Source organism: Schistocerca cancellata, chromosome 5 (assembly GCF_023864275.1).
Source record: "Schistocerca cancellata isolate TAMUIC-IGC-003103 chromosome 5, iqSchCanc2.1, whole genome shotgun sequence".
NCBI lineage: Eukaryota > Metazoa > Arthropoda > Insecta > Orthoptera > Acrididae > Schistocerca > Schistocerca cancellata.
This window is the reverse complement of record NC_064630.1, coordinates 226,580,997-226,607,003: the sequence shown is the minus strand read 5'-3', so window position 1 is coordinate 226,607,003 and position 26,007 is coordinate 226,580,997. Positions and strand designations below refer to the sequence as shown.

General features: G+C 37.5%; 1 protein-coding gene across 2 annotated transcripts in view; it reads right to left on the bottom strand.

Moving 5' to 3' along the window:
* Positions 1–26,007, bottom strand: part of LOC126189039 (T-kininogen 2) — a 171,458-nt gene that overhangs the window by 54,819 nt on the left and 90,632 nt on the right. The window contains exons 8-10 of one of the 2 annotated variants that reach the window (XM_049930889.1): positions 16,456–16,599; positions 8,169–8,324; positions 7,321–7,425 (exon numbers count right to left, since the gene is read on the bottom strand). In XM_049930889.1, the coding sequence (XP_049786846.1) occupies positions 7,321–7,425; positions 8,169–8,324; positions 16,456–16,599 (405 nt within the window). The remainder of the gene's footprint in view (positions 1–7,320; positions 7,426–8,168; positions 8,325–16,455; positions 16,600–26,007) is intronic. The other variant, XM_049930890.1, reaches the window with a different exon arrangement.

Below are 26,007 nucleotides of genomic sequence, written 5' to 3'. Positions count from 1 at the left end.
TCGCAGCAATGCAGGCTGCTATTCTCCCATGGAGACGATCGTAGAGATGCTGGATGTAGTCCTGTGGAATGGCTTGCCATGCCATTTCCACCTGGCGCCTCAGTTGGACCAGCGTTCGTGCTGGACGTGCAGACCGCGTGAGACGACGCTTCATCCAGTCCCAAACATGCTCAATGGGGGACAGATCCGGAGATCTTGCTGGCCAGGGTAGTTGACTTACACCTTCTAGAGCACGTTGGGTGGCACGGGATACATGCGGACGTGCATTGTCCTGTTGGAGCAGCAAGTTCCCTTGCCGGTCTAGGAATGGTAGAACGATGGGTTCGATGACGGTTTGGATGTACCGTGCACTATTCAGTGTCCCCTCGACGATCACCAGTGGTGTACGGCCAGTGTAGGAGATCGCTCCCCACACCATGATGCCGGATGTTGGCCCTGTGTGCCTCGGTCGTATGCAGTCCTGATTGTGGCGCTCACCTGCACGGCGCCAAACACGCATACGACCATCATTGGCACCAAGGCAGAAGCGACTCTCATCGCTGAAGACGACACGTCTCCATTCGTCCCTCCATTCACGCCTGTCGCGACACCACTGGAGACGGGCTGCACGATGTTGGGGCGTGAGCGGAAGACGGCCTAACGGTGTGCGGGACCGTAGCCCAGCTTCATGGAGACGGTTGCGAATGGTCCTCGCCGATACCCCAGGAGCAACAGTGTCCCTAATTTGCTGGGAAGTGGCGGTGCGGTCCCCTACGGCACTGCGTAGGATCCTACGGTCTTGGCGTGCATCCGTGCGTCGCTGCGGTCCGGTCCCAGGTCGACGAGCACGTGCACCTTCCGCCGACCACTGGCGACAACATCGATGTACTGTGGAGACCTCACGCACCACGTGTTGAGCAATTCGGCGGTACGTCCACCCGGCCTCCCGCATGCCCACTATACGCCCTCGCTCAAAGTCCGTCAACTGCACATACGGTTCACGTCCACGCTGTCGCGGCATGCTACCAGTGTTAAAGACTGCGATGGAGCTCCGTATGCCACGGCAAACTGGCTGACACTGACGGCGGCGGTGCACAAATGCTGCGCAGCTAGCGCCATTCGACGGCCAACACCGCGGTTCCTGGTGTGTCCGCTGTGCCGTGCGTGTGATCATTGCTTGTACAGCCCTCTCGCAGTGTCCGGAGCAAGTATGGTGGGTCTGACACACCGGTGTCAATGTGTTCTTTTTTCCATTTCCAGGAGAGTATATAAAAACGTAATATTTAAAGCCACTAACAATTTGAAAGAAATGTTGAACTCCACTAAAAGAATACCTGTAATTGTCATAGGACTCCTCGTAGACACGACTTTATAACCACTTCTACTGTGAATGATGTAATCATCAAGGCCAATAGACAGTTTGAAAAGATTTGCAAAGCATTTCAGAACTTACGTTTCTTATCCATAGAGTTCCTTGAGAGAAAGCACTTTACACAACATGGTCTACATCTAAATATTAAGGGTAAGACACTACTATGCCACAAAATCTGAGACAACATAAATTCAGCAAGGAGAATGACCCCATTGTTCTCCCACATCCTTCCTGCCAGTCAACAGCATGCTTCACTGCACAGCAATCATCATCAGAAGCAACAAGACATCCTACACCACTGACATCAACAACAACAGTGTCAACTAAACCACCTGCAGCAGTAAAAATCACCCGCCTATCAAGCAAAAGAAAAGTGTGACCACCAGGCTACTATAAGGATTATTTATTGAAGACAAGTAGCAACCAAACTCTTGAGGTGAGCAATATGACAGTTCCCAAGGACAATAAATCATTAGTAATTTTTTACCAGAAGTTCGGGATATAACTAATAAAACTGCTGAATTTGAAGTACTTTCGCTTGATCAGCTAAAGGATATTTCAGTTTTTTGTGTGACAGAACATTGGTTAAAGGAACACCAAGCATGTCCTGCTAGAATAACAGGATTTGAAATTATTAGTAGCTTCTATAGGTGGAGGAATATGCATATCTGTTAAGCAAGGAATTGAATGCTAAGAAATTAAGTTCAGTAACATAAATGACATTGAAAAGTGTTTGAATATTGTGTTTGTAAACTTAAAGAATCCAAAATAATCTTTGTGTGTACATACTGATCCCATCCGGCAACTTTATGGCGTTCTTGGACAGTGTAGAAAAACTCTTTAGTGAATTATGGAATTTTAAAGAAAATATTATTGTAGTTGGAGATTTCATCATAAACCTGTCAAAATGTGTCTAAACTGAACAATTTGCTATATTCACATAATTTATCACCCACTGTCCATGAATACACTAGACATGGAAAGACCACTAAAACTACAACTGATCAAACATTTTTTGACTTGCAAACATTTGATCATAATGTAGAAGTGATTGAAACTGGATTTTCAGATCATGAAGCAATAAAATTTAGCGTAAATAATGTACTCAACACAAATCCCAGGAAAAGTGAGAAATACTTCTACAGAAGATGTATAAATGAGGACAACATTAGGATTTTTAATACATTGTTAAAAAATTCAGACTAGAATTTGGATAAATATGACAATGCAGATATGAAGTTTGAGTCTTTTTTAGCTTGTTACAAGCATAACTATGAAACAGCATTCTCTCTAACGAAAATTAATGTAAAAACCATAACTAACACTTGGATAACACAGGGGATAAGAAAATCTTCAGATCTGAAAAAGTATGTAAACTGTTACAGAAAAGTGTACAAGAAAGTCATTGCAGCAGCAAAGAACTAAAGCAATGATTCATACATCAACAGAAACATGGATAGCAAAAAATGAAATCAGTTTGGAACGTGATAAATACAAACTCCGGCAGAATCAAAGCAAACACCAACATTGTTCTTAAAAGTGAAGGCAAAGCTATAATGATCCTTTACAAATTTCCACTATAATCAATAACCACTAGACTAGTGCAAAATCTTATAATAAATCAAAGTCACATGAAAGTTAATCATAACATCTCTGTAAATCCTAAAACTTTGGTTTTGCATCCTGTAATAGTACAAGAGGCAGACAATGCAATCAGCAAACTAAAAAAATAAATTTTCCTGTGGTTCAGATGGCAGTCCTGACAAAGTCATTCAACACAGCAAATATATTGTTCCTCAGCTCATTGATATAATTAATGTTTCTTTCAGCACTGGTACTTTCCATAAAGAACTTAAGCCATCAACAATAAAACCAGTATGTAGAAACAGTGATCCTTATGATGTAAAAAACTACAGACCCTTACCAAAGTTGTCTTGTTTCTCAAAAATTGTTTAAAGTATAATGTATGAAAGACTCTACTTTTTTGAACAAATGTGGAATATTTGCCAATGAACAAAATGGTTTTAGAAAAAACAGATCAAGTGAAACTGCTACATATAATTTCCTAAAACTTGTTCTAAATTCCATTTATCATAATGAAATAAACTGTGGATTGTTTTAGACTTATCTCAGGCATTTGATGTTATTCATCAAAAAATTTTGCTTGAAAAACTATACTGCTATGGAGTTCGTGGCACTGCTCGTATGTGGTTTAAATTGTACTTACATGCTACATACCAGAAGTGGAAATAGTTCATGATGGTAAATCATCCTTATCAGGATATGAGAAAGTTACTCATGGAGTACCCCAAGGATCAGTGTTGGGACCCCTGTTGTTCTTGATATTCATAAATGATTTACCAAATTACTTAACACAAACTGAAGCTGCACTGTTTGCTGATGATACTAGTCTCTTCGTTACAGCTCAGAATCTGACTGAATTACACAAAAAACAGAAATAACAAATGATAAAGTAATTAAATCATCTATTTATTAATACTTCAAATAACATAATCCCTAACATGATAGTGAAGTTAAGCACGCAGAAATACTACAAGCTTCAAATACTAATTTTTTTAGGGATTTGGTTAGATGAGCATCTTGAATGGGATAAACATATAGAATGACTCAATAAAAAACTAAGTAAATGCTGTTATGTATTAAGAGGTGCAGTGAAGAAACAGTGATGAGAGCCTATCATGCATGTTCTATTGAGATATGGTCTCATGTTCTGCAAAACACTCCTTTAATATACAGAAGTGAGCAATAAGAATTATAAAAGGGATTGCACCTACAGAATCCTGTACAGAAATATTTAAAGAACTGAAAGTTATGACACTTCCATCTATCTATATCTATGAAAGTACATGCTTCTTTAAATCCCATCCCTAGCTCTTTTCCTTGAACTGTGATTACCATGACACAGAACTGACTTCCATAGAGAAGTACGAAAGAAATCTCTGTATGAAAAAAGTGTACTATATCGTCCCAAAATTCTTTTTAGTGCCCTTTCCTTAAGACTTAAAAAGATACCAAAGCTGCAAATTTTTACAAATGAGCTTATGAAAATACTTATAAATGAAAGCTTTTACGGTGTTGATGACTGTAAATTTTACAAAATTTGAAGACATCCATAACTTAAGTATAACATAGCCATGTGTCATTGGATATAATGTAAACTTAGAATTTGTTTGGTTTATCTATTGGTTTGTCTGCATGATTTTATACGTATCTGTATGATTTGCTTTTTTTATATACTTAATTATTTGCACACGTTGTATACAGACAGTACTATTTAAGTTTTTTTTGTGTTAACGTATGACATGTTCTATATCACTGTACATGATAAAATGGATGATCAATAAATAAATAAATCTTAAGGAACTCTACATACTGGTAGTAGTACTAGTAATAATAATAATAATAATAATAATAATAATAATAATAATAATAATTATACAATGAACTACAGGAGTCATACCTCACAATATCCACCAGTACATCAATGCAATACAGCTACATCCAAACATATATATACAACTACAAAAATCTGTAATTATTGATACATGTTCAATTACCCGAAAGTTCCTAAATGCAATATAACATATACCATACAGTTACAAGGAAGTCACGCTTGATCAAGGTCCGCGTGAAGGTACCTATTGTTATTTAAAGAATAATTTTTTTAATGTTATGAGATATTGTAATTAGTTTAGTAAGTTGGGTTACATGACATCCTTCATTTCAGTGGGAGCATCTGTGGTGTAACATAGTGATTCTATAGTACAACATGTTCCACTTGTAAGCACTTAGGCTGATGAAATGTGTTTGTGGAAAGTGAAAACGTAGTTTATGTAGTTGTTAAGTGTGGAACATCTCACTGTGCACACCATGGTTTGATGTATGTGCAAGTGTATGCAAAAGGAAGTCGTCTCAGCATACTGACAAGGTGCAATGTTGAATGCGCATCTCCACCTGCTACGGAGGTCCATTAATACTTTGCTGACATGGAATAGTGATGTCTTTGCAGTAAAAGAGAAAAAGGGTGTGAGAAAGAATGTTAATGCCTGAAAAAATGAAGAATACTTGAGAACTGTCATTCGAGTATCTAATGCCAAACCAGTACAGCAGCACATGTTATGATCTGTTGTGAGCTACGATACATTAGCGATCTGTATTACCAGCAGTTGTAAAAGTAATTGTATAGAGAAGACACTGCAATTACAATGCAGAAGAACTGTTGCAAAACAGTTTATGTCATTTAGTAACTTGACTAGATTGGAGGTGTCTTTCAGCACCTGCCCCAACTGCAAAAAGTGAAGTCACATGGCATGGTCTAGTGGCACTGCATAGCAGGACCACTCAAGCAGTTAACTTCAAGAACCATGACCACAAGTTATTCTTTTATGTTTGCCATCAACTCTATTTGGTAAAAATATTGCACAATAGTAGTCTGCAGGAGTTCTTTAATGACTTTTTCTCTTGTGGCAATAAAACACAGTCTTTGGTTTGCCTTCAATATTTTTTTCTGCTCATTCCAGGTCAAGCTATGAATAACTGTAATTCCTAGATATTTTTCTGAATTTGCATCATTTACCATGTAACAGAACTTCAATGGTATTCTCTTACTTCTCACGTGGAAGACCTCACACATTCTATTACTCAGAGCCAATAGATATTTTTGTGCCACTGAGATATCTTGTGTAAATGATTTTGTAATACATTTTGATGTTCTTTTGACTTCAATAGATGGCAAATGACATTATCTGAATTATTTATATAGATTTTGAACAAGAAATGACCCATCACAGTTCCTTGGGAAATGCCAGCTACAATTATCATTTCAGTATACTAATTCCCATCAGTTACTTCATAATGTGAATATCCTAACAGGGAAACATGGATACAATCACACAGCTGCAATTATATCCCATAGATACACAGTTTTATTAAATACCGCTTATAAGAAAAGATGTACAAAAGCCTTCTGTAAGTATATCCACTTGAGATCTTCTCTCAATAACGCTCATGCTTTCATGCATATAGAGAGGCATTTGTTTCTCATAACAATGAGATTTTTTGAACTAATGCTGGTATGTCATTTCCTTTGAGATAACTTAATGTTTGAACAAATCTAGGTTCCGAAGTTCCACTACAAACCACTGTTTGCATACAATGTCATTAGTCACCTAACTGAAACCACAGGCATGTGAATAGTTCAGATTTCAGAAATACTGTCCCCTCTTTCCCCAAAAGTTTTACATCTTAAATAAACCACTCAGTGACAAATGCACAGAGAGAGCCTGTCATAGCTGTTTTGGCCAGCCAATGTTTTGTGATGTACATCATGAGATACACACGTTTCATAATATTGTGACCTAACACAATGGTCATATTCACTGTTAGGTTTCATGACACAAAATATATAAAAACAAAAAAATCAAAGTTACAAATGATCTGATACAGCAGAGGGGCAAGAGGTGTGAAATTGCACATTAAAATGGGAAGAACTGTGTACACCCACACTGGGTAATGTGCCCAACTGATTCACCTCAAATAATTATTGACTTGTTACAGATATTTGTAGTCTCTTTGTACCTTTATCATTAGTGATCAGGTGCACATGAAAGAAAGACTAACATCTTTTTTCAACTTAATTGCCTCCTTTTTCATGGGATTAATAGCAGATTATAAGAAACAAATTCAGTGATATACCTCTTTTGCTGGTCTGAAAAAGAAATTGCATAGTAATAATGGCTTTAACAGCAGCAGAAAATATTACAAAGGAAACAGAGTAAGCTAAGAAAAGAGAATATCAGAGAGAGAATTTAGAAAACAAATCCAGTCCTGAGAGGTAAAGAGATGTAAATGCCATACCCAAGAGGCAAAGGGATTCAAGTACAATTTCAGCAGTTTTGGCATTAGACCATATTTGTAATATCCCCTGAATTTGTTGATGTTCAGCTCACCGAATTCTCCCTCAAAGTACATTCTGAAGTTGCTCCACTGTTTGCATTACTACAGTTGCTTTCTCCAATTTCCAGTTTCAAGTGATATAATGACCCAGCAACAATCTGAAAACAAATATGTGTAGTAAAAGAGTCCAGAAACTTAGCTTTACACAAAAATATGTGTAGTTTTATTACAAGGTCTACTACTATTACTGTCTATCGGTTACATTAATGACTATCGAAGAATAACTGATGACTGTTACTTACAAGCTGTATAAACAGAGGCCTATCATCATTTTACCACACAACCAAACAAGTATCATCATCATCATCATCATCATCATCATAATATACGAATAAAATTGCCATACTGCACTAAATACACAGAGAAATGACTAATAATTAAAATTCTGAGTTTTTAAAGGACAATAGACCAAACATGGAATGATAATGAATGTTGCTGTAGACTATTCAGTATTCTTGGCTTATTTACAGTTGGACACAACTGTGACTGTAAAGTGCTTCTTGTGGGAGCATACAGGCACAAGATAGTGAGGGGCAGGGCAGCTAGGTGCCATCAGGACGTTAGTTGTAGGGCGGGGTAGGGGGGGGGGGGGGGGGGGGGAGAGGCAGCAGGAAAGGAGAGAAGTGAAAAGACTGTAGGTGTGTTGGTGGAACAAGAGTGCTGTGAAGTGATGGATTGGGAACAGAGAAGGCGACAGGCGAGTAAATGACATTTATTAACAAAGGTTGAGGCCAGGAAGCTTATGGGAATGTAGGATATACTGTAGAGAGAGTTCCTACCTGCACAGTTCAGAAAAGCTGATGTTAGTGGGAAGGATCTATGAAGTTAAAAATAATCTTACCTGAGACTGTGCTCTGAGAATCTGAACCAAGATAAGTTTGTCATTTGAATTTTGCCAATTATTGATTTTAGTCACAGCAAATGCTGCAGCACTTTTTATGTCGACATTCTCAGTGTCAGCATCAAAAAGATCTCCTGGTGGAGTTATGTCAGGTGCCTGTAAGTTCAGTTTTGTTAGAAAAAATTGTAAGAACTTGGAAAAATTGTTCATATATTTACCTTACGATGAAGCTATTTGGAGACCATAAACAGAGAGAGGTAGGTCATAGATATGATTGGAGCGGAGAGGGGGAGGGAAAGAGAGAGCTCTATATATTGATGCAGCATTTGCTGTGACTAAAATCAATAATAGAGGGAAACATTCCACGTGGAAAAAATATATCTAAAAAGAAAGATGATGAGACTTACCAAACAAAAGCGCTGGCAGGTCGATAGACACACAAACAAACACAAACAAACACACAAAATTCTAGCTTTTGCAACCAACGGTCGCCTCGTCAGGAAAGAGGGAAGGAGAGGGAAAGACGAAAGGATTTGGGTTTTAAGGGAGAGGGTAAGGATTCATTCCAATCCCGGGAGCGGAAAGACTTACCTTAGGGGGAAAAAGGACAGGTATACACTCGCGCGCGCGCGCGCGCACGCACACACACACACACACACACACACACACACACACACACACACACACACACACACACACACACACACACAGGGTAGTTAACTTCAAAACATATTATTCAACAGCTACAAATCCAAGCCCGCATGGTTCACAGAGACTGAAAAGATCATGGAAAACACTGGAATTACAATAGACACAATAGAAAACAGAACACATTTCAGAAAGGCAGTTCAAAAGGCAGAATTTCAGGACAGAAAGGAAACAACTAGATGAAAGTTGACTCAAGAAGAAAGGGGACAACACTCTAAAAGGGCGAAAGAAATTTGGAAACTAAGGAAATCTAATACAATGACGAGTAGCCAAAGTTGATTCATCGTAGCCTCCAAATGAGTTATTTGAAAGAAGAAGAAAAATTGCACAATCTAATGCTAATTACTAAATTTATTTCTGGATTCATTTACAAGGTAATGATATAAGTTGGTGATGATTCTTCTTTTGTTGAGAAAGTCGACAACCTATTTTGAATATTATTAGAACTGCAGAATGAGTAAGAGTAGTGTGCATGCCTCTGGTGGAATCTGAAGTGTTTTTATGATTGTCAATAACAATGTAAATTTCTGTTATATGGAAGTGGAGATTGTCACATCAGTGTGATTTAGAAGAATGTGACATAGTAAAAAAGCAAGTGCAATCAGAAATTATGCAAAAGGCTTACTTAAAATTTATCTAGTCACCTGGAACCCACAAATTTAAAAAATTTTCAGTCTGAAGAATCTAGCCCTTGACATGACAAACTGCAGCCAACAATGAGAAAATGATGACAGGTAAATAAGTTCTTTGTTCATCTTATGTCTCTTGATACTTTTGAAACAAATCAGTTTTTGTGAAGAGACTAAAACTTTACTGGTGATTTGTGGGAGTGTAACATTACACAGTACTTGTGCGAGGCACAATTATTAGCAAACACCATGGGGCATCATTTTGAGCCCCCATTTGCCAACTGGTCAAACTGAGCAATTTCCAGATTTGACATTCAGATTTGACAGTGGTCTAACATCTGCTTGCATGGAAATGTGAGGGCAGGTGTACTTCTCTTCAAGGTCAGCAGCATCTGACCACCGCAAGGGTGTATCACTGTACTGTGCACCGAGCACACCGTATCTCCTTCACACTTGTGCCTGCCATTCAAGAACAAGTAATGGACTCCCTGCAACATTACCGTATTTACTCGAATCTAAGCCGCACTTTTTTTCCAGTTTTTGTAATCCATAAAACCGCCTGCGGCTTAGAATCAAGTGCAAAGTAATTTGAAGTTCTGAAAAATGTTGGAAGGTCCCGCCACAATTAACTTTTTTCGTCAAATATATGTAGTGCTACGCGGCGCCTGCTTTGCAGGCACAACGATAAATACTGGTGCCAAAACCTCTGCGTCAGTTTTAACCACTGCATTTCATACAATATCCAACGAAATAAATACAAATTCCGTATTGTTCATCTTCGAATGTAGCAGCATTACAATGTACTACGAAAATCAGACTGGCAAGACTGTTTGGGATGTTTGTCAATATGGCCAACTCTGCGTTCTGAATTTTTTCCTACCTGTCAGAAGAGATGGTTGCTAATATGAACTTTTATGAATTGTGAATCACATGCAGTGTTCTCTTCACCATAAGAATAATACGAATATAAACATTTTGCCATGTATTCTTTCGTGTATGCTGCTATCTCATTTAAATCCTGTTTGCCTAATAAACAACGAAACTAGAGTGAGACGACAGCAAACATGGAAGAATATACACATCATGTCATGTTTATATTCATATTATTCTTATGCCTAATAGTGATACAGTCAGAAATGAAGCACGGCAATTGACTAAATTTTTAAATCTAAGATGACTCTAAATTCTGTGCAGAATGTAATGTACTAAAGAGGCGTCTGCAAAGATTTTCAAATGGAGAAAAATTTTCGATAAACTCTCGTTCACAACATCTTCTATCATATGCAGTCTATTATTTGCTTCTTGTTGATCATTATCAAAAAAAGCAGCAGTGTAAGTAACAACAAATAGCAGTCTCTTGCCATTGTTTCACCAATGAGATGATTCTCCCCCCCCCCCCCTCTCTCTCTCTCTCTCTCTCTCTCTCTCTCTCTCTCTCTCCCCCCCCCCCTTTTTTTTTAAATTGTAAGCGGCGGTAGCGCGCACAAAAGCAAGCCATACCACGAGTGGCAGGCCGTAAACACTCATTATCAGAATGCGACAAACAATGCATGACACACTACAGTAATGCATTTTCAGCTTTGAGTGACATAAACACCTATAACAAAGAGAACGGCACTTATCAGATCAAAGAAAAATAAGCAATCAATTCAAACCAGACGAAGCACACGAAAAAGGAAGGGTACCCGTATAAATACAGACGGAGCACCTGACGCATAGCAATGGCTACCTGGTAAAGCTAACTGCTAAGCTTACGACTTGAACCAAACAACTGTAGCTGTATCATCATTCATTCGACCTAAATTGTGTTTCATATTACAATGGACCAACTTTGTTTCAATTTGGAGGAACGGCCTAAAACTTTTCTCTTCCCTTGAATTTTGAGTCTCAATTTTCAGGTGTGGCTTAGATTCGGGAAATTTTTTTTCTTCGATTTCGAGTCTCATTTTTCCGGTGGGGCTTAGATTCGAGTGCAGCTTAGATTCGAGTAAATACGGTATGTCATCCCACACCATTTGTTGGAGACTATCAGCAGCTGAACTGGCTAATTACCATACCACGTGTAGGCTGCCATTAAAACCAGAACCCAAATGTCCTTATTTAAAGTGGAGCCACAGGGAATATCAGACTGCTGATGAGTGATGTTGCACTGTGTTTATCTAAGAATCGTGGGTCTTTACTACCCTGGACGACCATCGCCAGTATGGCGATAAACTTGGGAGAGGTCACATTCTTCCAATGTTTTGGAGAGACACAGCTGTGTTACTCCTGGTCTTATGGTGTGAGGAGTCATTAGGTCTTGGATAGTAGTGAGTGAGGCAACTCTGATAGCACAACAGTGCATCACAGATATACTGCATCCTCTTGTATTATCTTTCATGTGACAGTATAATCCCCAGATCTGTCCCTGATACACATATGGGACCAACTCAAATTTCAACTCTGTCCCAATGCCAGTATCCAGGATTTAATGAACCAGTTAAAACAGTTGTGGGCTGGCTTGCATCAGGAGAGGATACAAACCCTGTATGACACTTTCACCAAGCAAAACAGTGCAAGCATCCAGGCCAGAGGACTGCAACAGCACACTGATAAGTGGGCTCATACTGCCAAGTTCTTTGTAAAGTTGACTCAGTTTTGTAGTCACTATAATAACATAATGTACTCTCTCAACTTGTGAATTTTCATTCTGTTTCCTCCTCCCCTTCTGGGTGATTTATTTTTTTTGTCAGGCAGTGTATATTGGAATAATATGATGCATTTCCAGAAAGTTAGTGTACTCTGTTTTCATACACTTTTGTTGGAAAGAGTGTATTTGAAAAAAAAAATTGCAGGATATTGTTGATACACTTGCTGACTATTTTTCTATACAATTGCCACCCCATTCAATGCATGTGGTGAACCGTGGCACAAGCTTCTTTATGCCCTTCTCAAAGAGTTTCACAATATCGTTGAGCATTGATAGTCTCCCCTGAGGCAGAAATCCTAACAAAATGATGCCTTTTCAGTTCCAAAACACGGAGGCCATGATTTTTTTGCTCAAAATTGGGTTTTGAATTTTTTGACAGTTGTGAAATTGGTGTAATACCACTGTGATGACTTTTTTGTCTCAGGCATGTAATGAGCCACCCAAATTTCATCTCCAATCACATAGAGCTCAGAAAATAATCACTTCTCAACTCATATTGCTCAAGATACTCATGAGCAGTACTGACCTGATTTTTCTTGTGGTGTTCTGTCAGCTGTTTTGGGGCCCATCTCACACACAGTTTCCAGTACTCCAGCATTCCTTCAAGAGTCTTATATAAGAAAGTTTTGGAAACATCACAAAAATTTCATACACTGTCAATTGGCAGTCTTCACGAACAGTTTCCTTTATCTTTTGCACCAACTTATCAGTCGAAATGGAAGGCCTTCCACTCCTCTACTCATCATGACATCTGTTCTGCTTCCACTAAATTTCCTACATGACTTAAGCACACTTATTTTGCCATAAACCGTTTTGATTTGTGAAAAAGTTTGGTATACATTGTTCTTTCTATGAGAACAAAGAAGATCTCAGCACATGGCTTGCATCTGACAGGATTTATTACCAAAATCTTTCATGCAACCATGTACTACTGTGTTCCTGAAATACTCAACCTGGTCAGGGGATCTCCTCTACCATTCAGTGGTGAGAACCCACAAAAAACACAGCCCACTATGGTCACCATACACTTACTTTCTGAAAATGCCTTGTACGTGTAGCATACATATGTTTCAATCAAGGTTTTTTTTCCCCACCTGAGAAATAATTTACACTTGGTAAAGAGTTCGGAATGACCAGTCAGTTGTCAAGACAGGTGTTTCAATATCAGACCAACATACAATTCAGTTATGAAAATGAGCTTACTGTTCCATTTGGGAAGCTAATTTTACATTGTCGCAAAAGATTCCATTTCATGGAGTACTAAATGTGAGTAATACGCAAAAATAAAACTTCATCCTTGGGGAATTAAGGCTGGTTTTGTGTCACCCAAACAAGACACAGCCAGGGCAAAAGCACCACAGGCGTGAAGATTTAAGCTGATGCCAATGCCATGCAGGCACACCACTTGTGCGAGTCCCATCAACACCACTGGCGATGCTGAGGATGAAGATATTGACTTTGTCTTGGCCAATTGCCACCCCAGTACAATCTGCCAATGACTGGACGACAATGGACAGAAGCCAACTAAGAAGATAGAAGAGCAGCTCTTGCCCAATTGGTTACATATCATTTTCCAGGGCTGACTTAGACAATGGAAAGTTTTTTAGTGAACTATTAGAAGTTAACAGACAGTTGTAGTAAATTGCATTTGGTATGTACTGTGAAGTTTACCTACAATTATTGGCACTTAGCCATTGAGGGCCTATTTTGTGTTATATGCAGCGTTGCAGACTTCATTATTCAACAACTCACAGAGATAACTAAACCTTTTTATCTCATTTGTGTGACTTTGTTACTAATTTGTTGGAGTGTTATAGAACCTTTGTTCTCCTATCCTGTTACCTGATACTGGGATAGCTGTGTAATAGTGACAGGGAGAAATTATCTTGATGATGTAATGCACCAGAAGCCTTTTCACGAACTCACAAACTTGGTATATCATAACAACAACGGCAACTTGGCCTCCACAGCAGTAGCTACAAGGCCTTTACAAAACTACAGACAGGGGTTTAGAAAATGGAAAAATGGTGCAAACTTATTTCCTATCATATCAAAGCAAATACTATTGAAATAAATCACACACATCTTGCCAGGTGTGTCATTCTACTTCTCTGTAAAAGACTATCTTCTTCAGGCTATGAATTATACTTTGATGATTATTTTTCATTAATGGCTTTGTTGCATACACTGAAAATTGAGAAAAAATAGCCACCAGGTATCATGAGGAGGAACTGCTTTAGGCATCTTCCAGTTATATGTATTTGGCAAAGAATACAAAATGAAACCAAGGGAATACAATGAAGAAGTCTGGATTACGATCCTATGAAATGGTTTGGCAAAAAAGGCTCAATGCTGACCTCCAGCTGTGTAGGGATAGGGAACTTGCATTGTGTGAGTAGATGATATAAGAAAAATGCAAAATATTCTGAAATCCTAAGCCTTGAAAATGCCAAATTTATAACCAAAATGCAATAATTTTCATCTTTTTTTTATAGCAAACTGCACTGTAAAACTCAAAATTCTTTAGATGTTAAGAATAACTGCATTCATTAAGCAACATGAAAGAATTAAACTAAGTTGTACTTGTGACATTTTTTCCACAAGAAACCTACAGGTCCCATGGAGACACTGAATTGTTAAGCAGCACTCCAGTCAGAATACACTGCCTACATCACATTGAGTAGCTTTTATGATGTTAAAAAGAGACTGTTGATAAAATAGGCCTAGAGTAATTTGTGTTAATTCATTTTCTGTGTCTGAAGGGAACAAGACTGCAAAAATCCTTACTGAGTTGGTACAAGTGTAATAGCAACAATGCACTGTCATAACACAGTAATTAGTTGGTACAGACACTTCCAGTGAGATGAAACAAATATGAATGATGAATAATGAAGTAGCAGACTATCTCTCTGAGGAGAACCAAGAGAAGAAAGTAGAGGCTCTGGTGCTCAAAGATTAGCTTATCACAATCAAGGCAATAGTGCAAAAAGTGAGAAATCAGTCCTGGGTTAGTTTTCAAAATCTAATATCCTTAATACCTTGCAAGGCATTTCGAACTTGTGCGAGGGTCAATGCCCACTTCATTTCTTAGGCCCTCACATCCATTCTAGAAATCACTATGAATCACAATCCATAGCAGCAAAGCGAGCAGTGGAAATATGTGGACCTACCAATGCAGAAAAAGTATTGTACCCAACTAATATCAGGCAAGGTGGCGGTGTTTACATTAATAACTAAAATCATTGTCAATTCTACTGTGGTGCTCAACATGATCAATAGTGTTTTCTGTCTGCCTGGCAAGGCAAAATGAGAAGCCCTAGCAATTCAATGAATGAGACAAAAGTGGCTACCTGAAGATGTTCTAAGAACATAATAGGGTGTACCACAATAAATGTTTAATGCTCCAGCTGAGCTGGTTTTCATTAATTATTAAAACTAATCACTTTAGTCTTCCAGCCCACAGCTTTTAAGCTGCAATCTCCCTCTAATTCTATAACATGACTTGGAATTTTATGCAAAACCTTCCAGTATTTCCTTCAAATGTTCTGCCGCTACTGCACCTGAGGCACCGAGTGAGCTGCCACAGTAGTCATCTTACTGGGCTTGCATTTGAGAGGACAGCAGTTCAAAACCCAATTCGGCCATCCAGGTTAAGGTTTCCCACGACTTCCCGAAATCACTCTAAGCAAATGCCAGGATGATTCCTTTGAGACAGCACAAACAATATTCTTCATCCTTCTTGCTTAATCCAAGTCTGTGTTCTGCCTCTAATGACTACGTTGTCGACTGGGCATTACACTCTGAACTTCCTCCCTTTGCAACTGAGGCATGAGGTCCATAAAAACATCCAATTATGCCTAAGTTTACAACATAAAGAAAGGATAGATTGTTGCTTACCATAAAGATGTGCCTGTCTGTAATTTAATGTATCATCTTTACATTAAGTAGAAATCTGTGCTTTACTTGTTGACATTCCAACTTCGAGTTTCCTTTGCTTGATTATCCCTAAGTAAGCATTTTTTCGATGTTCCAATTCAGTTAGAATGTGGAGTCTTGTCCTACAGGAGAAGTTATACTGTAAAAATAGTCAACCAGTGTTTATGCTATACCACACTGTGAAGCAATTAGAAAACCATTTAGAAGTCAGGCAGTTACTGTACTCTTACTCTTCCTTCCAGTGAATTAAAAGTTGAATCTCAGCTACGACACTGTGATGCCTACAGCACAATGAATGTAATGATAAATATTTTTATGTTCTCACCTGCTTCTTTGCACTCAGAATCTGAACTAGTGTCTGTCTGTATGCTGAATTTGATGTCTTGTCAATTTTGGTGAGGGCAAAGTCTGCAGCTTTTTTGACACCTTCTTCATTGACATCTGCATCTGCAAGGCCTCCTGGAATCGTCTAGAGAATAATTAACATTCAGTTAGGAACATAAATAGATCACTACAAATGATGATTCTGTGACTTACCAAACGAGAAAGTGCTGGTAGACAGACACAATAAAAAACACACAGACACACACACAAATGTCAAGCTTTCGCAACCCACGGTTGCTTCATCAGGAAAGAGGGATGGAGAGGGAAAGACCAAAAGGATGTGGGTTTTAAGGGAGAGGGTAAGGAGTCATTCCAATCCCGGGAGCGGAAAGACTTACCTTAGGGGAAAAAGGGACAGGTATACACACGTGCGCGCGCGCGCGCACACACACACACACACACACACACACACACACACACACACACACACACACACACACGTGTTCACGAGTGTATACCTGTCCCTTTTTCCTCCTAAGGCAAGTCTTTCCACTCCCGGGGTTGGAATGACTCCTTACCCTCTCCCTTAAAACCCACATCCTTTCGTCTTTCCCTCTCCTTCCCTCTTTCCTGATGAAGCAACCGTGGGGTGCGATAGCTTGAAATTTGTGTGTGTGTTTGTGTGTTTTTTATTGTGTCTATCTACCAGTGCTTTCTCATTTGGTAAGTCACAGCATCTTTGTTTTTTAATGTATTTTTCCCATGTGGAATGTTTCTTTCTGTTTTATTCACTACAAATTTTGACTTTTATACAAAATTAAATTTAGTAACTAACTGCAAAAATGAGGTAAGTTGGCCTGAGCTATAAAAAGTAAAGTATCACCTTAAAACGTAATTAGAAATATGGTAAAAGTATAAAATGTGTGCTCAATGCAGTTCAGACTGTTGTGGCTATGACAGTGTAGAAAATAAATTACTGAAAACTTGAACAACTTGTTGACCCCTCTCTTCAGTTTTGCACACAGTGGTTATTAGGTATTTATTTATAATTTAAGTAATAAAAATAACAACTCACCAAATAGTGGAGGTGCTGAGTCAACAATAAATATACAAAAAAGTTTGAGAACTTGTTTACATGACAATGAATGACTCAGCCCCTCCACTATTTGGTGAGCTGTCCCCTTTATTCCTTAAATTATTTATATTACATTAAGTACATTCTTTAAATCATTCATATTTATTTGCACAGAAATATTCAATGCTCAATGTTCAATGTTCAATTCTCAACCCAACACAGAAATGGCATACATGTGAATAAACTCTTGATTTTGGTTGGGCAGTTGATCTTAAATGTTAATGTAAGTCAACTGCGAGATTGGTTGCTGGAGTATTTTCTTTTATCAGCTTTTTAACAAAGTCACATTATGATTTTCATTCAAATAGATGAACCAGAAAACCAATCAATCTTAAAAGTCTTTGTTTTGTACACATTGTCATTAATTAAAGTCATTGAGAGTTGGTGAAGGTTTGTAACAAGTTTTCTTTTATTACTATTCTTATATTTTTCAGCCTCAGGTAAGACAAACAGTAATATTACAAGTTTGAAGTTACAGGTATTATCAAGTCATCATCAGATGAAGTATTTTAAAAATGGTAAAAGGGGATATCAAAATAGAAGGAAACTAAATTACAAATCTACAATTATACATACAGCTATATGCACTGTAATACATAATATAGTACTCGTCAACTCAACTGGGCGAGAGGGGTGTATCTACTGATAACTCAGTAACAAAACAGCTTTTGGTTGTCCCTTTAAAAAATGCAGACAAAATGGCACACACAGGTAAACATTTTGATACCTGTCTTTATGTTCTTTGATTTCCATAACAATGACTTTTTTAAAGTCTTTTCTTATCTGTTATCATGCCTCTCTTCTCCCTGCTTTTTTGTTTTTTCATTTGTTAGGATTCTTTTCAAGGCAGTTTGTACATGTCTAATAATAGTTTGATATGAGTGTTGTTTCATTATGGCAGTTTGGTACACAAACTTAACACCCAGCTAGTAGTTTGCTATTCACCATTTTTGTCTGCAGGTCGACTTATTCTATCCTGCTTCTGGTGCAAACCTCACTTATCTACACCAGTAGTTAAAAATTTTTGTGGTTTTAGCTTTGAGAAGGCTTTCTCTCTACTCACTCTCATTTTGTGAATTTTTTAATGTCTCTGATTTAAGATTACTCATCTTCTTACCATTATGTAGCTAACTGTAGCCTTCAGTTAGAGCAAATACAATTACATTGTAAATTCCTCTCTGAATCTGTTCAGTTGACGACTTACCATGTAATGTGTTCAAATAAGTAATGTTGTGTACAGAAGTTTGTTTGCTTTGTAATTTAGATACCTAGTGTTTTGGTATCACCTTTTAACTTCCTTTTTAAACAGATCAACTGATTCAGTAGTAATTCAAAACTGGTAATATACTACTTACATGACATAAAAACTTTAAAATTGTGCCTATGTTTCCCCAAGGCAGCATACCCAGCCCATATAAGTTTATAACAAGTTTTAGACTTCTGTTTATGACAAGTGTTCTTGTTGTTGAAACGAGAATACTATTGGTGTCGTGTGACCTCAACAAAGCAAGATGGCGGCGATTGAGAGGTTTAGTGAATTTGTGCCTCCAGTTATTTCGAATTTTCAAATGTTATCCGGCATCAATAGCAAGAAGATGATCAACAAAAGTGCTTTGCAAAGTTTCAAGTCTAGTGCCACGCAAAAAACTCGCAGTGAAAAATCATCCAGATCAAAATTTAAGTGTGTAACATGTGGAGTCCATCCTGGCAAAGCAAAACTAGTTGAAACTATTAATTCATTGCAAGAAATTGTGCGCAGATCCTTGGCAGAAAACAAAGTGTTAGCTGATAGACTCAAATGTCTTCAAAATGATCACAGAAAACTAAAAACCGCCGAGCAGGGCGTAAGTGAATTCAACAGAAATAAAGTGTACACAGTGACCGAAGATTCCGTTCAAGTTTTCCAACACATTCTGTGTGTACCGATAACGCTAACCATAGCGCAATCATTTCGTCGCCTTTAGTAATAAATTCTCCTACCATGCTCCAAAAAACGGTAGGCCTACCCACAAAAGATCAAATGGTGCACCATCTGAAAAAAAAGCCTGTTATTAAGCAAAATGTGGAACTTCGCCAGCCAAAGCCGCCACTCGTAAACAGAAGCAAGGTAAATTCAACATTCAAGACGACAGTTAATTTAACTAACACCACAAATGCAGCAAGAAGAATAAACGTATGTTTAATGTGTGATAGTCATCTTAGAGGCCTTGCACACGAAATAAAAAGCATAAACACTGAAGTGAATGCTTCAGGTTTTATTAAAACTGGCACTCGTCTTGACCAAGTGCTTTCAACTGTAAACAATATCTCTCGAAAGACAATGAAGGAAGACTTCATTGTAATATGTGGTGGTGCAAATGACATCGCACACAACGATGGTTTGCATGCTGTTAATGCCCTAAAAACTGCTCTAAACCATCTAAATGACTCAAACTTCATTGTTCTCAATATTCCACACAGGTATGACTTGCCTCAATTCTCGTGTGTAAACAGGGCAGTAGCATATACAAATAGTCAATATGCAGAAATTTGCAACCGTTATGCAAATATACAAATGGTTAACGTGCAACATTTCAGTAGAGATCTTTACACCACTCACGGCCTTCACCTCAATCGGCATGGAAAAAGTCACTTAGCGTCCATTATTTGTGAAATCATCGTAAATGCTAGGAACAACGTATTCTCAAAACACACACATTCGAAGAATGAGTGCTCCACAATACAAGAAGACTGCAGCAATGGGTATAGACAGACGACATTGGACAAATGGCTGCTGAAAACACCAGGTAAAGCTGATTCATCCCAGGCTCCAAGTACATGGAAACAGACCAACTTGAACCAATGGATAGTGAAAAATACCAAACCCACTCTGTCAACTGATATTTCTTTTTTAGGGATAAATGTATAAGTGGTTCTTGTAAGGTGACACGTCCATCAAGCGTTCAACAATCCAAGCTCACTTTCAAATTAATTCAGCAGAACTTTCAAAGTCTTGGCAATAAGCACAACGAGTTGGATACCACTGCAGCAATTGATAACCCTGATGTTTTAGTTATAAGCGAATGCTGGTACACAGATGAGCTAATTAGTGTATGTAAGCCACTTTCCATGATCTTTTGCTCTGCCTTCAGTAGAAAAGAGAAACGTGGTGGTGGGGTAGCTATCTTTGCAGCCAGTGGTGGTAATTATAGTGTAATAGATGTAAGTGCTTTCAGTATTGAGGGTGTAATAGAACTAGCAGCAATTAATTATAAGTGGGGGAAAGAGAACTTAATTATTATAGGCCTATACAGACCTCCATCTGGTAGCCTAGATCGTTTCTTTGATGTTCTTAATGACCTGCTTGTTGACATTGACAGTAAACACTGTAATAAAAATGGCTGGGTTAACATAATACTAACTGGAGATATAAACATTGACTTTCTGTCCAATGACTGTGTCTAAAAAACTAATGCTAATACTAGCTCAATTTAACTTAGCATTTCTGATAAACGAGCCCACTAGAGAGGTCAATAGTGTAAAATCATGCATTGACAACATTATAACTAACATGTCCCACTTTACATGCAGTGCATCAGTTCTGAAGCTTGCCATTTCTGACCACCACGCAGTACAGGTATTGATAGAAGCTGAAAATCTTCATGTCAATAGAAAAGAGAAACAATACATGACAAAAAGAATGACCAATGATGACAATGTTAAAGATTTCAACAGTTTGCTAAAAAGTGTACAATGGGGTGAAAAAAAACAGCATTACTTTCAGTGAGTTTTCATCAGACTTTTATTATTGCTTCAATGTCTCATGTCCAGAAATGACCTTTACAGTAAATGACTGCAAAAAGATACAAAAAAAAACTGCATAAATCATGAAGTAAAAACAGCAAGAGAGAAACTTAAGACTTTTCCAATATGCAATGATAAATAATAACAATAACAACAGACTAAAGGTAGAATTTAAGAACTATCAGGATTACTATAAAGATCTTCTGCTAGAAACTAAAAGTAAATATGTAGCCACAATGTTAAGAAACTCTACTAACACAGGTTTAGCTGTTTGGAAAGTAATAAATAGCTTTAGGGATTGTAAGGACAGATCAACAAGTGATTTTACTATAAACCATTAAGGGCATATCATGAAATGTCAATGTCAGATTGCAAATGTTTTTAATGAGTACTTCTCTTCTGTTGGAAAATCTGTAAATGACCATTTTAAGAATCTTCAGCATAGATATATGGGCATTCCAATCAAACAAACCATATACTTGGCCCCAACCAATAACAAGGAAGTCAAAAACATAGTAATGTCATTAAAAAATACAAAATCAGCAGGCTATGATGGATTGTCTATCAGTACACTGAAGAGATGCATAGACAACGTATCTGATGCCATGGCCACAGTAGTAAATGATGTAATTGCATCAGGTTGTTTCCCAGATAGTCTAAAGACAGCACAAGTAACCCCAATTCACAAGAAAGGTGATAAATCTAAAATTGAAAACTACCACCCCATCTCAATCTTACCTGCATTTTCTAAGGTAGTTGAGAAAGTTATTTATACTAGACTAATGACATTCCTGAGTCAACACAATTTAATATTTGAAAATCAGAATGGCTTTATGAAAAACAAGTCAACATCAGTAGCAGCAGCACAATTAATAGACAAAATAAAAATGGCCATAGAGAACAAGGAGTATGTAACTGGAGTGTTCCTGGTTCTAGAAAAAGCTTTTGATTGTGTCAACATCACCATATTACTTGACAAGCTGTGGAACCTGGGTATCAGAGGAACTGGCTATGAGCTAATATCGTATATGAGCAATAGAAAACAATTTGTCTTGCTTAAAACAAACAGTGGGTCTTACAAATCTAAAATTACTGATATCAAATATGAAGTGCCTCAAGGTTCTGTCTTGGGACCCCTTCTACTCTTGATTTATGTTAATGATATTCGGTATTGTTCTCCTAACTGTACAAAAATATTATATGCAGATGACACATCAATAGTGTGTAAACACAAAGACTATGAGAGTCTGGAGGTACAGTGCAACAGTGTAAATAATGAAATAGTCAAGTATTTTAATGAAAGCCATCTAAATGTAAGTGCTTCAAAGACTGCAATGATGGAATTTAACACAAGGAAACAAATAGAATTTGACATGAAACTATCCATAGGAAATGACACTGTAAAAAAGGAAAAATGGACAAAGTTCTTGGGAATTACAATTCAGGACAGCCTCAAATGGGACATGCATATTGATTCCTTAGCATGTAAGCTGTCGAATAATGTGTTTGCTATAAATATGATTAGCAAATATTGTAAGGACATGTGTGTACTAAAAACTGCTTATCATGCCCTATTCTCATCAAACTTAAACTATGCTGTAGAAATATGGGGTGCAACAACTCAAGCCAACCAAAGTACATTATTAATACTATAGAAAAAAGTTATCAGAATTATTTGTGGTGCCAAACCTCGAGAATCATGTCGGAATCTGTTCCCAAAATTAGGTGTGCTTACCATTATAGGTGTATACATATTGAAAGTTATATTGCTTGTGAAAACAATAAATCCAAATTTTAACTGTGACCTGCACCAGTATGATGCAAGGCAAAAGTTCAGATACCATGTAAATAGCCACAGAACAGCTTTATATGAAAAAAATTCACTTCATGCTGGGCTGAAGCTAGCCAATGCCCTACCAAAAAGTCTCACAGCCCTTCCTACTAACAAATTAAAACACCAGCTAAAAAGAATTCTAATTGAAAACCCTTTTTATTCCCTAGATGAGTATTATATCCATATGGAAAGTGCTTCATAAGTATGTCAAGCTCATAGTTTTAAGTAACCTACAACTAATATAATGTTCATAAAAACAATATTTGTAATATCGTGATTGTATACCACCAAATGTAAAATCCACCAAAATGTAAAATTTATTAGTACAAACAAATCTTTAGTTTTGTAATTTATAAACTGACGTATTCAGAAGAATAATCTGTATGATGTCCTGAAACTGTATTATTTCTAGGGATTGTATTTGATTATTCGATGTTGAATAATAATAATAATAATAATAATTTATTATTATTATTATTATTATTATTATTATTAGACTCTGCAGGAGTGGCAAACGACAGACTCCAAAGGAACATACTTAAAGAGTAACAATGATATTATGACTTTCTTGTTCACAGATGAGTTGCTTGTTAACAGTGGATTAATAAGACAACTTACAAACAAATAAAAGTAACAGAAATGAATAAAATACGAGGTACATACAACATCTGAACATCTTGCTGCAGATTAAAAACAATAGCTACACATAGCGAATACTTACAAGGAGCCAAAATAATGTTTAATAAGGGAATAAATTAATTGGTAACTTCAGTTAAATATTTTGGTTGCAATATACCTGTTAATGAGAGTAACATGGACACCGAAGACAACTTTTAAAAAAACAGTACAAACTGAATGCATGCATAAAGTGACACTTAGAAGAAATCTCTAAAAATCAGAATAAAATCATCTCTGTTTCACGGAAGTGAAACATGGGAATTAAAGCAACAAAATAAGAGAACAAATAGTGCCATCACAAATGAGATTTTTTATAAAAGACAAGGTGAGTGACTTCAATAATGTGTTTGGGACTGATGATAGCTACAGAGGACTTAATGGTGATACAATGACCAAAGAAGTACATAATTACCGGTCTGTCTCCATGGCGTAGGAAGATGACAATTGCGAACTGAGACTCTGATAAATTCAACAATTTTATTATTATTTGAATGGTCCCCCCCCCCCCCCCCCCAAAAGCATTGCTTGAAAGTAGAAGAAGAAAACATAAGCAGCAGAACACAACATTACAGAGCTGTTTTAGTGATTATACACTGATATTTCAAGATGGCAGCTAGTGTTAAAGTAAATCGTGTAACTCCGCGAAAAAAAGTAAAATTCGATGGAAAAAAGAAATCGTGTATGAGTTGTAAGGACGAGATATCAAAGCTAAATGAACGTATAAAAAGTCTACAATTAATAATCAGTACTCTAAAACAGGATATAAAAGAACTTCAATCGGGAAAATACGGGAAGCAAGAAGACACGGCCTCCACAGGAAAATGGAAATCAGTGACTGAAGAAAACTCTATCCAGGAAGATAAATCTCAAAGAAGCAGTGTAACTTTAATACAAAAAAACAGTGTGCAAAAATCGAATGTAGTAAATCATGGAATACAGCCGTCTGAAGAAAAACTGTTGCAAGGAACTGAAAGTAAACAAAAATGTGTGCAGACAAACAACTCTAGCGTGGTAGCGGAAAAGCATGTAAACAGATCAAACTTTCCTCGAAACCGCAAACCTCCAAACATACCGGTAGTGAAAAGTAAACTGTCAATTTCTCAAAGAAAGTTATTGACTGATTCTAACATCGTGTGCAAAAACAGATTCAGTGTGCTATCAGAAAAAATGAACAGACAAAGCGAAGCAAATATACAAACGAAAGTTTCGGAACCGAAAACAACAAACGAAAACACTCAACGTAAAAAACAAGATGCTGGCATTATTTATTTATTTTCTGATAGTCATGGAAAAGGACTGGCAAAGATCATGAACGAAAAACTAATAAATGAAAGTGTTATTGGATTTGTGAAGCCAGGTGCTCCACTGCGAGAAGTTACTCAGCATATTGACACACACAGTAACCATGGAAGTTGTAACTCTTGCATTATTTTAGCTGGCGCAAACGATGTCTACAAGAACGAGGCAAAATTCGCTTTGCAATCTTTAAGGGAAACATTGGCAAAACTTATGGACATTAAAGTGTTCGTAATAAGCATCCCTATGAGACATGACCTCATCAAAACATCGTGTGTGAATGCAGAAATCGAAGCAACTAACTGAAAGTTCGAGAAAATATGCAAGCTCTTCAGCAATGTGACATATATTAATGCAGACAGTCAAAAAAGGGAAGATTTCACTACCCATGGATTGCATAGAAACATGAAAGGGAAAGTAGCACTGTGCGATGCAATCATGGAACAATTAAACCAAAATCAGCCAGGCTTAGTGCAGCCTCCAATTGTAGCAGCAGAAGCAGCAGCAGCAGCAGCAGCAGCAATGGAATCACCAATTTCAAATGAAGAGCATATTACTCCAATGACTTCAGGAAGTGTTGAAGCGGCAAGAAGAGGATCCCCATCTACCCTAGTTGCAGTTCCTCAAATTACAACTCCAAAAATTACAGCAGAAACGCCATCACACTACAAGTCAACTCGGCCAACACGAAACAGGAAAGAACCACAACGTTTTTTTATGGCAAGTGATTCCAGAGAAATGTTGATTTCATCTTCTAAAACATCACTCTGGAAAGAAAACTTCAATTGTAAAAGTATTAAAAATGATATGTCATGTGCAGCTGTCGA